Below are 12,600 nucleotides of genomic sequence, written 5' to 3'. Positions count from 1 at the left end.
AGAGAGAGAGAGAGAGAAGGGAGAGATGCAAAGGGCTTCTAGTAGGGGGAAGATCCGGTGATTAGATGTTCTGGTCAGGCCTGGCCCTGGAGGGTGTGCTAGAAAAAGAGGCAGGCCAGGACTGGAAGGAAAGGGAGTGTGAAAGGGTGTCTGTCACACCCTAAAATCCTGTGAGGCAAAAAAAGCTCAGAGAGAAGAGTTTCCCAGGTGGGGGAGAGTGGCTGCCCCTGAGGTGCCCCACACTGTCCCACTTTAATAATCTCACCTTTATCCTTGATGATGTCCCCCAGCCCAGTCTCCAAAGAATGCCTCCCCGTTTTCTCTATCCTAAGCAGAGACATAAGTCTCTTTTCTCACTCCCTCTTCACACTGTAAGAAGGCTGGCATTTGCAGAAAGCCCAGAAAAACCAAGAGGGCAACACAGGAAAAAAAGGAAAAAGGCCCCAGAGAAAAGGGGGAGGGAGGAGGAACTGCTCACTGAGGCTTAGCTTCTCACCCACGACCACTAACCACAGACCCTCAGCCCAACTGAGAACCTCACTCCTTCCGAGTTTTGAGCAGTTCTCCCTTGCTCACAGACAGTTGCTCCCTCCCTTGCAGAGAGGAAGACTTGTGGTCCCATGCCAGGGTCTTTAGGATCAGTGTGGATGGTGAGAGGGGACCAGTGAACTACTGATGAGGTGGCGGTGTTCAGTGACTAGGAGCATAGATTCTAGGACCACAGTGCCTGGGTTCAAATCCCAGCTCCGCCATTGACTAGCTATGACCTGAGGCAAATTATTCAATTTCTCTATGCCTCAGTTTCTTTATTGTTGGATATGAGAAATAATAATAAGTTCTATATCCCTAATACCTCAGCTCTGGACTTTCTCACATTCAGATTAGAAGGGAGGGGTTGCTGATTCCCAGTAGCTCTGTGGTAGAACTGGCTAGAGGATGAGCTAGGGCTGGGAGTGGACTAGAAAATGGTAAAGCGAGTCCTGAAACGAAGTTTGGCCTATGTTCCCACCCCTGGTACTTGCAGGCCTTAGATCTAGGCTCTGGAACTGGCTCAAAGCCAGCCCCCAGGCCTTTGTCCGGGTTGGCATATCCTATATGCTACTCTCCCCAGGCCCAGGGCCTTAGCATTCTTGATAGGTTGGGGTGCCATCTTGTGGCCACATCTGGAAGCTAACCTAAGCCGGACACTGACAGTCGGCTTTGAGGTTAAGCAGTGGAACCAACAGGCATTTTTTCCTCCGACAGGAACCCCTCCTTCCAATGGACAAGGGAAGGTGAACCTAAAGGTGCCATAGTGGGAAACTGGTGACCGTGGCTGCTGGGTCTGTAGCTTGAGCACTGACCCTCGTACTTAACCTGGGAATGGGTGGGTGTACAGGTCTTCCTTCCTGCAAACCCTTGGTGAGTGGATCCCAGATGTCTTAGGCCAGGGGAGACCAAGAAAGGGGCTAAGGTGAAGAATAGTTTAGGGAAGAGCCAGACCAGGGTTTCTCAGTCTCTGCACTATTGACATTTTCGACCAGATACCTCTTTGTTGTAGGGGCTATACTGTGCATCGTAGGATGTTTAGCAGCATTCCTGGCCTCTCATTCCTGGCCTCTATCCACTAGATGTCAGTAGAATCCCTTCCCCAGTCATGACAATCAAAAAGGTCTACAGACACTGCCAAATGTCTTCTGGGGAGTAAAATGTTCTCTGCTTGAGAGAACCACTGATCTAGACAGATTTGGTTACAAATCTCATTTTGCTGCTTACCAGTGTGTAAACTAGTCACTTTCTCTCTCTAGATTTGTTTCCTCATCTGCAAAAAAGGAATAATATTTTGTGAGGATTAAACGAGATCGTGTCTTTCATTGGATTTCCTTCTCTTCCCTTATTCTTCTTCCCTCGGACCGCCTACCTCTCCAAACCCTTTGTGACCATGAGCTCCTGCCATTCCTCAGCAATGTCTACCCGCCTCAGAGTGTCAGTATAGCTCAGGAGGCAGAGCATCAGCCCTCCCTAGGCTTGGCTTTGGGGAAGACGGGGCCTCAATGCCTCTTGCTGCTAGCTGTGGGAATGAGACGGGGAGGTGGGAAATGATGATGGCTGTGTTGAAGGGTGCCTGAGGATGTCAGGTGCATATGTGTAGGGAGGGGAGGTGGGAATGGGCATTTCTGCAACAGTGTCCCTAGACAGACTGGGCAGGGGCCACTGAGTTCTCCCAGAAGCAATTGGAGATATGAGGCTCTCCCAAGGTTCTTTCTCCCACTGTGACTCCTTTGACGGGAGCCCTGTCCGTTCTTCTGGCTATGCTCCTGTGTGTGAGTCAGTCTGCAGGTAAGCATGGTCAGCAGCGTGCAGGAGTGGGTCCAGGTTTTATGAGGCCCAAAGGTTAAACATTTTGGGAGTCACTCTTTAAAAAATGAATAGAAAGTTGAGTACAAAAGTGAATATTTATTTAGACTTAGAAAAAAAAAATCAGGACCAGATGAAAGCTTCAAAAAAGCTGATAAATACTATACATGAAAAATTCAGGAAAAGTAGCTTAATATTATTAACTACCTGACACACCTACATCATGCTTTTAAATAAGTTATATTTACTTGGAAGCATTCGTAATGCTAACAAAAACCGTTGCAACTTTGCTTTTGCAATTACAGAATAATATTCAGTGAACAAAACGTTTATTACATGAAAGCTTCATCGAAAATGACCGAAAATGAAAAAATAATCATACTCCCATCTAACTACTTTTTGGGGGGCACCAATAAGAACCTGATTTAAATTTCCATGTCAATTTACAGATCCCATATTTTACCAGGCAAAGTTTGTGGTTACTAAAATACCACCAGGACAGGACTACTAAAAGATACATTCATGAAATGCATAGGACCCAGAATAGCCAAAATAATCTTGAAGAAGAACAAACACTTAACACTTCTAAAATTACTGCAAAGCTATAGTAATCAAGACTGTGTGATACTGGCGTAACGAAGGACAGACAGATCAATGGAATAGAATTGAGAGTCCAGAAATAAACCCATACTTTTATAGCCAATTAATTTTTGACAATAGTGCCAAGACAATTCAATAGGGGATGCATAATCTTTTCAACATAAATAGTGCAGGGACAACTACATATCCACATACAAAAGAACGAAGTTGGACCTTTTCATCATACCATATACAAAAACTAAGTAAAAATGGATCAAATGTCTAAATATGACAGCTAAAATTATGAAACTCTTAGAAGAACTTGGATAGTTAATGGTTTCTTAGATATGATGCCAAAAACACAAATAGCACAGGATATAGGTATATTAGACTTCACTGAAATAATAAAAAAGACACAAACTTTGTACTTCAAAGGACAAGATCAAGAAAGTGAAAAGACAAGCATAGAATGGGAGAAGATATTTGTAAATCATATATCTGGAAAGGGTCTACTATTTGGAATAAAGAACTCATCACTCAACAACAAAAAGACAAATAACCTAATTTAAAATGGACAAAGGATTTAAAAAGACATTTCTTTAAAGAAGATATACAGATGGCCAATAAACAGAGAAAAAGATACTCAACATCATTAGTCATTAGAGAAATGCAAATCAAAATCACAATGAGATACCACTTCACACCCACTGGGATGGCTAGAATAAAAAGACAAATATTAACGGTGCTGTCGAGGATATAGAGAAATTGGAACTGCCATACATTGCTGATGGGAATGCAAAATGGTGAAGCTGCTTTGGGGAAAATTTTGGCAGTTCTTCAAAAATTTTAACATAGAGTTATGATATATACCTAGCAATTTCACTTTAGGTATATACCCAAGAGAATTAAAAGCATACGTTCACACAAGAAGTTGTACATGAATATTCATAGCAGAATTATTCATAATAGCTAAAAATGGAAACAACTCAAATATCTACCAACTGATGACTGGATAAGCAAAGTGTGATATATCTATATGTTGGAATATTATTCAGTTATATAAAGGAATGGAGTTCTGATACAAGCTACAACATGGATGAAACTTGAAAACTTATGCCAAGTCAAAGAAGCCAGGCACACAAGGCCATATAGTGTGTGAGTCCATGGTCCAGAATAGCAAATCCATAGAGATGAAATAGATTAGTGGTCCCCAGGGACTGAGGAGACAAGGCAGAGTGGGGAGTGACTGCTAATGGATACGGGTTTCTTATGAGAATAATGAAATGTTCTGGAATAATGAATGGATGGCTATACAGGGTTGTGAGTATAGTACAAACCACTGAATGGGATACTTTAAAAGGGTGAATCTTATGGTATGTGAATTACATCTCGATAAAAATTGATTATGCTCAGAAAAATCTGTTTGTCATGGTTCTAGTCCCCTTATCTGTAAAAGATCTATTTTATTATCTTTTTCTTTCTCTGAAACACTTTCAGTAAATTACTAAAGAATTTCAGAACATACCTTTTAAATCGACTAGTCCATTACACAGAGAGAAAGCCCAAGTCCAGAGGGTTTAAGCCACATTATCAAGACCTCAGAGCTGGTCAGTGGCACAGTCAGACTTTGATCCTGGGAATTACGTAGCCATTGACATCATCCAGGGCTCCTGCTCCCTGACACTGGGAACATTCTACATGAATTAAAACCTGTTAAATGTCTGAAAAAGAAAAACCACTATAAGAAAATGAACCTGTATGGTACAAAAATGAACATTACACAACCTCGCATTTTGGTTTTTCTCTTTTAATAGTAGTAAGTTGTGTGCAGAGGAGTTAAGTGTTTTATAGATGAGAAAAAACTGAGCTCGAACCACCTTGTTCTTCATCATTAGCACCATCATCATTTCCGTCTTTGTCTTCCTCCTCATCTCCTCCTCCTTCTGCCTTCCCCCTCTTGTTCTGTTTTTCCCCTGCCGTTTCCAGTCTTGCCCACTGCTTTTCACTGCATCAGGCTGCGTATTTTTAAATTATGTCTTCATATGATCATGATTTTATAATATTTTCTATACAGAGAATTGACAGATAATTCAAATAATTCAATCTTTCCTTCAACATAGTTGATTAAAACTTGTTTTGGATCCTCGATAATTTCAGGAAGCTTCTTTCAGACTCAACACTCTATTGGAAATGTCATGGCCAATTTTAGGATTGGTGTCAAATTTGCGGAAAATTCCATCAAGTTTTTTAATCGTTCAAAGTATTTTGAGTTTTCTTGTGTGGCAATTAATTTTAAATGTTTTTAAACTGATGCTGTTCATTAAAAAGTTTGTTGATGTTGAGGTCTTGTTACAGTGGCATGTTAGGAATTTTATGCTGTCTTTGTTGATGTTAGTATTTTATGTTAAATTAGCAAAAACTTTAAATATTTTCCTAATGTGTTCATTTCATTCACTCTTCTTCATTGATTGGATTATCAAACAATGTGAGAATTTTTTTTCAATAATTCTATTCAAAAGTTAATAAACTTTATTTTAATAAATTGCTTTCTGCTATGATCTAAACACATTTTAAGGGTACTATTCTCACTGTAAGAAATCATTTTAATTTATTTCATTGTTCATCATTATTGCTTCCGTTTTATACTCTATTTATTTAAGATATATTCCACTAAACCTGGACAAAATGTATACCTCTGGATAAGGCACCAACATACCCATAAATGTCACCGACACAAGGGGGAAGTCAGAATAGAGACAATGGTCATAACCAATTTGCTAAAATAATTTACTTTGGCAGATTAAAAAAGAAACTAGGCCATGTAAAGGTATTTCTAGGGCTTTTCTCAGGGTCTTAGAAGGGGCTTCTGCAAGGAAGAGGACTTGAAGCTTAAAATTCAAGGTGCATCCAACTCTGGGAGTGTGCCGTAGGTACCTATGTTCTATCGTATGAGCACATACGTGTAGAAACATACCCATATGTCCCCATGGAGAGCATGGCCCAGTGTTTCCTCAGACCTGGCCCAGGGGATAATGGCCCCAAGAGCAAGGGACTTTTCATAGACACTGCAAATGGGGTTGAGCTTAGCTAGATGCGCTCCCTCCCCCTGGGGGATTGAGGTAAGGATCATGCCAGGAGGAGACCTCAAACCCCATCATCCATGGGGTGATCCAGTCTCCAGCTGCTCACATCCCTTTGACTTTCTTCTCTTTCTCTTTCCTAAATTCCTCTGTAGAGGCCACAGAGCAAGACAGCTAAGGGTACAGTCCCTAGAGCCCCTCTGCTTGGGTTCAAATCCTGCTTCATGACCTAAGCTGGTCCAATTAGAGGTTTTTTCCCGAGATTTTTTAAATTAGAGTTTAATGGTGAAATTTCTGAGTTGCTGGAGAAAACCAATGTGGAAGAGGAGAGAGTGAAGCCAAGTAGAGGCAAGAGGGAATATGTGGACGAGTAAGAAAGGCTCCGGTCCCAGCTTTCCAGGCCCATGGATGCGGGGGTGCACGTATTCCTCATCCACATGTGAGCTGCCCCATGTCCTTCCAGCATGCCTCATTGTGGGCTTTAAGCTGGGTTGAGTGGGGTTTCTGTCACTTGTAACTGGAAGTGTCCTGAACTAAATACTTGCTTCTTCTCCTGATGTCTCCATCTCTGTCATGGCACCACTGCCCACTCAGAAGCAAACCAGAGCTTCATCCTTGGCTCCTTAGGGCTTCTGGATACAAGGCACTGGAAACAGTTATGCAAGTTTGTTCACTGCACAAATGAACCTGGCTGGAGAGGTGACTGGGGGCTGAGTCTAGCCTGCTCTTTCTTGCCTAGCTATGAACCCTAGTGCCGAGCATGAACCCCTCAAAAAGGGGTTCTAATTGCATACTCCCTCCCTATAGGCTACTGGCCCTCTTCATATATGTGATTGGTCCTCCCAGTGCAGAAACTCTGCCTCTTCTCTTCACCTGATTACCTTCCCACACCCCATTATCAGCTCTCATTGCACCCTTTACTTTTCCTTATAGCACCTCTCACCATTTATAGCATTGCGTTTATTCACTTGGTACTTTGTCTAATGGCTGTTTGCCTAGTGGATTTTAAGCTGTGCGAGGGGAAGGACTGTGCCTTCAAGGTTATCCACTGTACCTACTCCTACACTTTCTCTCCCATCCCCAGTCACTGCCCCAGTTCAGGCCATGTTATGTCTCCTCTGAGCAATCCTGGTGGCTTCCTGACAGTCTCCCATCCTATCCATTTGCCAGCCCAGACTGGCCTTTCTAAATTATAGATTTATTTATATCTTTCCCCTATGTAGACTCCTCTATGGTTCCCTGTTGCCTTCAGGATAAAGCACAGATGAGGTTTATCGTAGTCTTGTGTCTGCTTTTTTCCCACTTCACCTCTGGCTCCTCCCTACAAAAATTTTGGGTTCCATGAAGGCACAGTTTGCTTCCTGTCACCTCTGGGTCTTTGCACTTGCTGTTTCTTGGAGCACCTCTTTCCTGACCAACAATTTCAAGATTCTTATTAGGGGTTACCTGCTTGTCTGTCCCTTCTATTCCTACTTTGTTCCTCTGCCACATACGCCCCCATTATAGCACTTAGTTCATCATGATGTAACCAGCTGCTCTAAGATCCAATCTCCCCAAATGTCTGCATGCTTCCCCAAGTACAAAACTGTGTCCACTGGCCCATGTTTTCACTCAGCCTAGGACCTGGCATTTGTTGAATGAATGAATTCATGAAAGCCCCAAGAGGTCTCAAAGGAGTGTAAAGAACCCTAAGGTGCCTCTGTGGAAGCAGCCAGAATAAAAGCCGAAGGTCATTAGTAACAGAGCAGCTCTGGTGGCTCTTCAGGGACCCTGTGTTGAGGAGAACAGAGGCTCTCCTCAGAGCACAAAGCAGATCCTCGGACATGTAATGAGGTCCTTCTTTCTGGCATCACATCTAGCCTGTGTTTCTCAGGGCCCCCCACTTGAGCAGAGCTCTGGAAAGTGGGCTTGCAAAGTTGTCGGGGGGCGGGGGAAGAGTCTGTAAGCATAGGATGTAGGAAGCACTGATGGCCTGGTGGCAAGTGTATGTGTGATGAAGGGTGGAGTTGACGCGGTGTGTGAATGGGGAAGAACTATTGCCAGGCCATCCTTTCAGGGGAGGATGAAGGTTCCTCTGGGAGGGCAGAAGTGCCTGTGTGTGTGTGGTTTCTCCCCCGTGGGTATGTGTGAGTCTTTGTTGTTTCTGAAGACACAGCTCAAGTGGCACCTCTTCCAGGAAGCCTTCTGCAGCACCCTAGCTAAATCAATCCCCCCTCTTTTGCTCTCAGAGTGTTTATGTCTTGATAAGACCATTTATGCCACCTGTGCTGATGCCGGTTTACACTTGCCCCTCTCCTTACAGGCTCTGTGTTCCTTTCTTATCAGATATGACAGTGCCCAGATGGTCTAGGTGCTGGGTTACTGCTAAGTAGAAGTGTCTGTGCCTGTCTGGTTTTCAGTGTTGTCCCCTTGTGGTTATACCTATCGCTAAGAGCCTGTAAGTACCACACAGCTTACCATGCTCCTTCACACACATTTAGTACTTCCTCATAATGTTGCGAGCACCTTATCACATCCTCTGTAGCCATGAGGATTCTGAGTGGCACCTGAAGCCATGACTTCCCAGTGATCTTCTGGACACCATACCTAGGTACGCTGTGTGTATGGAGGGGCATGATTCACAACCTTCCATACACTTCAGAATCACCTGGGGAGCTTCAAAACATACCAATACCTGGCCTGGGGTCTCTGGGGTGGATACATTAAAGCAGAATCTCTGGGACTTGGAGCTAGGCATGGGTCTTTTTACAAACTACCCAGATCATTCTAATATGCATCCTGACATGAGAACCACTGACCTGTGCGTGGTGCTGCTCCTCACGGTCATAGGAACCTCCCCACATGTTGGAGACACACGCCCTCCTCCCTTCCCCAAGCCCCAGGCTTCCTCCTTGCAACCTGCCTTTCCTCTACAGGGCTAGTCACGGTACAGCTGGCTCACCTTGCAGATTTTCCTTCCAGTCAAAATTCTGTCCCCATCCTTAGGGAAAGCCAGAGCCGCCACAGTATAAATTAGCTTTTTATTTCGAACAGCTGAGCGAGCGCTCGCGGCTCGCCCTCCTGCGGTATAAACATACAAAGTCCCTGTCGCACCGCACACCATGCCTTAGAGATAAATACAGCCCTAAGGGCTTCTGCTCTGGCAAAGCAATTCTTATTTACAAGAATAGATTACAAAAGTATTACAAAAAGTGGTCCTGAACAGGAGGAGGGGGTGGGAGTGGTTACCGTTACTTGTTACACTTGGGACCGGAGCGCACCCGGCTGGCGGTGGGAAAGAGGTTGCCTCGGGTGCTAGAGAAAGGAGAGGCCACGCCCCCATGAGCAACCTCCGCGTCCCGCAACCTGGCTTAGGTCTGCGCGGGTCCCACCCACCATGGAGGAAAGCGGCGAGGAAGAGAAAGGGCCTGACTCCTCGGGGGTCATCTCTGGCCCACGGAGGAGCACATAAAGGCCATCGCAGCGGGTCTCAGGGAAGGGTGCTGCGTGAAAAAAAAAAAAAAAAAAAAAAAAAAGGACCGTGTCCTTGCCCTGGGGTGCGGGAGGCAGAAACACATCAGTCTGCCTCTCCTCGCTTGGGAAGGGTCGCTTTTAAAGCACGATTGGGGATGGAGGTTGGCGCTTAAGCTCAATCTTTTGGGCTCAAGGGACCGTAGGGGCACCATCCCTCGGACGGTGCACAACGACGTCCTCGGCCGCGGCCGCTCTCACCCTCAGAGCACCTGGTAGATGGGGTTGGGATTGGCGCCCGCAGGACACTGCTGGGTAGCGTCGGAGGTTGGTGTGGGGGCGCTGCGATCTCCCTCGCTCGCGGCGGCCGCCTCGTGTGGGTCGGGAGACGACTCAGGCTGCGCGTCCGCCAGCAGAAGCGCGGGCGCCGCGGGGCTCTCCGTGGAGATGCGCTCCACGATGCTGGACAGGCAGTCGAGGCTCGACACCGCAGCACTCTTTCCGGGCCTGGGTTCTGTGAGGGGAAGGGTAGGTTAGTATGTAGGGGTTGAGCCGCGGACAAGTCTCCCACCTCTGGGCCCAGCGCTTTGGGGCAGAGGGGGAAACTGAGGGCCTGCCATTGTGGGACAAGCCAGAGACAGTGCGGGGCGGAAGGAGAGTAAGCTACACGTTTGGTATTTCATTCCTTGGACCATCTTTCAAGAGGTGAGGGGTGGAGGGAGAGAAGGCCTGGGTCCTAAATGGTGGAAGTCAGCCAGCTCAAGGGGAAGGAGGCGCAGATACGCACCGCTGGGAGCCTCGCTGTAGTAGGTGCCGTCGTAGCAGTTCCGCCGCCGGGCACCGCTTGGGGGGCCGCTGTAGTCCATCTGCAAACAGCAAAGGCGACCGACTCAGGCCCGCGGGGCCACGTGAGTCTGGAACATCACTCTGTAGCCTCTCCCTCCCCAACTCCCTAAGTCTCAGCCAAGAGTTTCCTGCCCTGCTTGGGGAGAGGGAGGAGGTAACGGTGAGCAAGAGCTGTCTGAAGCATGCACGGCCAGCTAGAGGACGGACAGTCACCTGGGGCACACGTCTCAATTTCGAAAATAGAGGTGAGTAGAGAAAAAGCAATCACGGCGCAGGAGTGTTCTATTAGCGCTCCCAATTGGGTGGATTGCATTTGTACAGTACGTTCCCAAAACATTAGGCCACCCCAGTGACAGCTCCCGGGACACGGGGTCCCTCTCGGCCAACCGTCTCCCTGGAGGGCCAGCTTACCGCCCTTGGAAACGCTTCTCAGATACCCACGAGAGCCGCCCCTCCTCCTCTAGCCCTGGGTTTCAGCCTTACCATGCCGTCCGAACAGTTGGAGCGCGGGCTGGACGCGTCCGAGTCGCCGCTGTAGTGCTCGCTGCGGCGGCCGGGGGGCAGCGGGCCCGGCGCGTAGAAGGCCGTAGCGGCGCCAGGGGGCGCGGCGTCCTGGTCGCGCAGGAGCGCCTGGAGGCCCTCGATATAGCGGATGGCGTTGCGCAGGATCTCCACCTTGGGCAGCCGCTGGTTAGGGTTGCTAGACGTGCAGCGCTTGAGTGTCTCAAAGGCTTCGTTGACTTTGCTCAGGCGGCGCCGCTCGCGCATGGTGGCAGCCTTGCGGCGGTCAGCGTTAGTGGTCTTGCGCTTGCACGCCTTGCAGGCCCACAGTAGACAGCGACCCGCCTGGTGGTGTCCGCTAGGCGCGCGCACATGCTCGTCCTCGCGCGCGCCCGGGGCTGGGTGCACCGCCGCAGGGAAGTGCGAGTGTTCCTCTGGCTTCAGGAGCGCTCCCACGTGCACCAGGCGCGGGTCCAGGTCCTCGAAGAAGCGCAGGTCCGGGGAATCGAAACATGGATCATCGTAGAAGTCATCCGCTGTGGCGAAGTTGCAGAGAGAGCCATCGGGGCCCGTCAAGTCTACGTCGTGGAGCGGCGGCGACAGCAGCTCCATATCCCGGTGTGGGGAGGCGAAGTCCTGGCTTTGCCCAGCCCCAGCCGCAGGAGTTGCCCGAAACTTTCTGCGGCTCGGGAAACTGGGCGGCGCGATAGCCAAGTGCTGGGGGTCTGAGTGTACACCCGACCGTCCCCCACCCTGCCCTGCCCTGTCTGGCCCGACAGACTCCGGGGAAAGTAGCGGCAGCTCCCTGGGGCTTCTCCACTCCTATCTTCACGCCAAGCGCCGGGGGCAATTTATCCTGTAGTAGCCTATGGGCCCCCCGAGCGGGAGCAGGCGGCTGCGGGCGGGGGAGCTTGAGGCCAATAGGAACAGGGCGGGGAGGAGCTTGGGATCCCCAGGGTGGCCGCCGGAACTAGGCACTGGCCAGCCCCTACCCCTAGACACTCGAGCGTGCGCGCGCGCGCTAGGGCTCCTCCCTAGGCAGGAAGGGAGGCAGAGGCTGGCAGCCCAACGCTACAGCACTTGCGTGCCGGGCACACTCTTTCCAAACCTCTCCAGCACAGGACTCCTCTTGTGTCCGTGGGAAACGCTGGCCGCGGGCGCTCCCCTCCCAGCTGACTTTGAGTTCCTCTGTCTTCTGATTCGTGGGGGACCCAGAATCAGGGTATTGAAATTAGATCTGGAGAAATTTGGAGAGAGACATGTGGCAATAGGGCAGAGACACACTCAGAGCTGAGATAGTGAGATAACGCGCAAGAGGCTGAGACATTCAGAGAGCAGAAAGCTAAAGTCCGAACAGAGAAAGGTGCAACGTAAGAGAGACTCTGAGATTCTAAGTGGGCAAACCTGAGGGAAACTGGACATGGGCGCTATGTTATTAGGCCAGTTCCTGCTCATCTTCCGTGGACTCTAGGAAACCCACCCGTATTTATATAGCAGTCCAGGATCGCTACTAAAGCTTTGCATTAATGTCTCCCAATTCAGCTCTTGTCCAGGCTTGGAGGGAGGGAAACGGACTCCAGCCCATCTGGACCTGAGGATTTCGGCAGCAGATATCCAGTGCCGCTCTAGGAGATGTCTCTTCAGCTGGGAAGAAAACTCCATCTGCTCCAGGCTTGCCTCCGTTTCACGTGCAGCGCTGCACCGTCAAAGTAACGTTGCCCAAAGGCTTCGAAAGCCCAGACTCCAGAGGGAGTCTTTGAGAATGGAGTTTGCAGAACAATGACCTAAGTTTGAGTCCAGAAGTCAT

General features: G+C 48.4%; 1 protein-coding gene across 1 annotated transcript; it reads right to left on the bottom strand.

Moving 5' to 3' along the window:
- Positions 1–9,549: 9,549 nt before the first annotated feature.
- Positions 9,550–11,615, bottom strand: MYOD1 (myogenic differentiation 1). Its single transcript, XM_016139500.2, has 3 exons — positions 10,776–11,615; positions 10,234–10,312; positions 9,550–9,960 (listed from the first exon to the last, which is right to left on the bottom strand). Exons 1-3 carry the CDS (start codon positions 11,403–11,405, stop codon positions 9,710–9,712), a joined length of 960 nt encoding a protein of 319 aa, XP_015994986.1. The 5' UTR covers positions 11,406–11,615; the 3' UTR covers positions 9,550–9,709.
- Positions 11,616–12,600: the final 985 nt, after the last annotated feature.

The sequence above is a fragment of the Rousettus aegyptiacus genome, unplaced genomic scaffold, assembly GCF_014176215.1.
Source record: "Rousettus aegyptiacus isolate mRouAeg1 unplaced genomic scaffold, mRouAeg1.p scaffold_m13_p_5, whole genome shotgun sequence".
Taxonomy (NCBI): Eukaryota; Metazoa; Chordata; class Mammalia; order Chiroptera; family Pteropodidae; genus Rousettus; species Rousettus aegyptiacus.
This window is presented reverse-complemented; position numbering and strand designations above follow the sequence as displayed.

Excerpts from the sequence above, each read along its gene's own strand:
- MYOD1 (XM_016139500.2), bottom strand. The coding sequence starts at position 11,405 with ATGGAGCTGCTGTCGCCGCCGCTCCACGACGTAGACTTGACGGGCCCC. Across the intron at positions 10,313-10,775 it reads CCAACTGTTCGGACGGCATG|ATGGACTACAGCGGCCCCCC; the intron begins GTAAGGCTGAAA and ends TGCTGTTTGCAG. Across the intron at positions 9,961-10,233 it reads CTACAGCGAGGCTCCCAGCG|AACCCAGGCCCGGAAAGAGT; the intron begins GTGCGTATCTGC and ends TTCCCCTCACAG.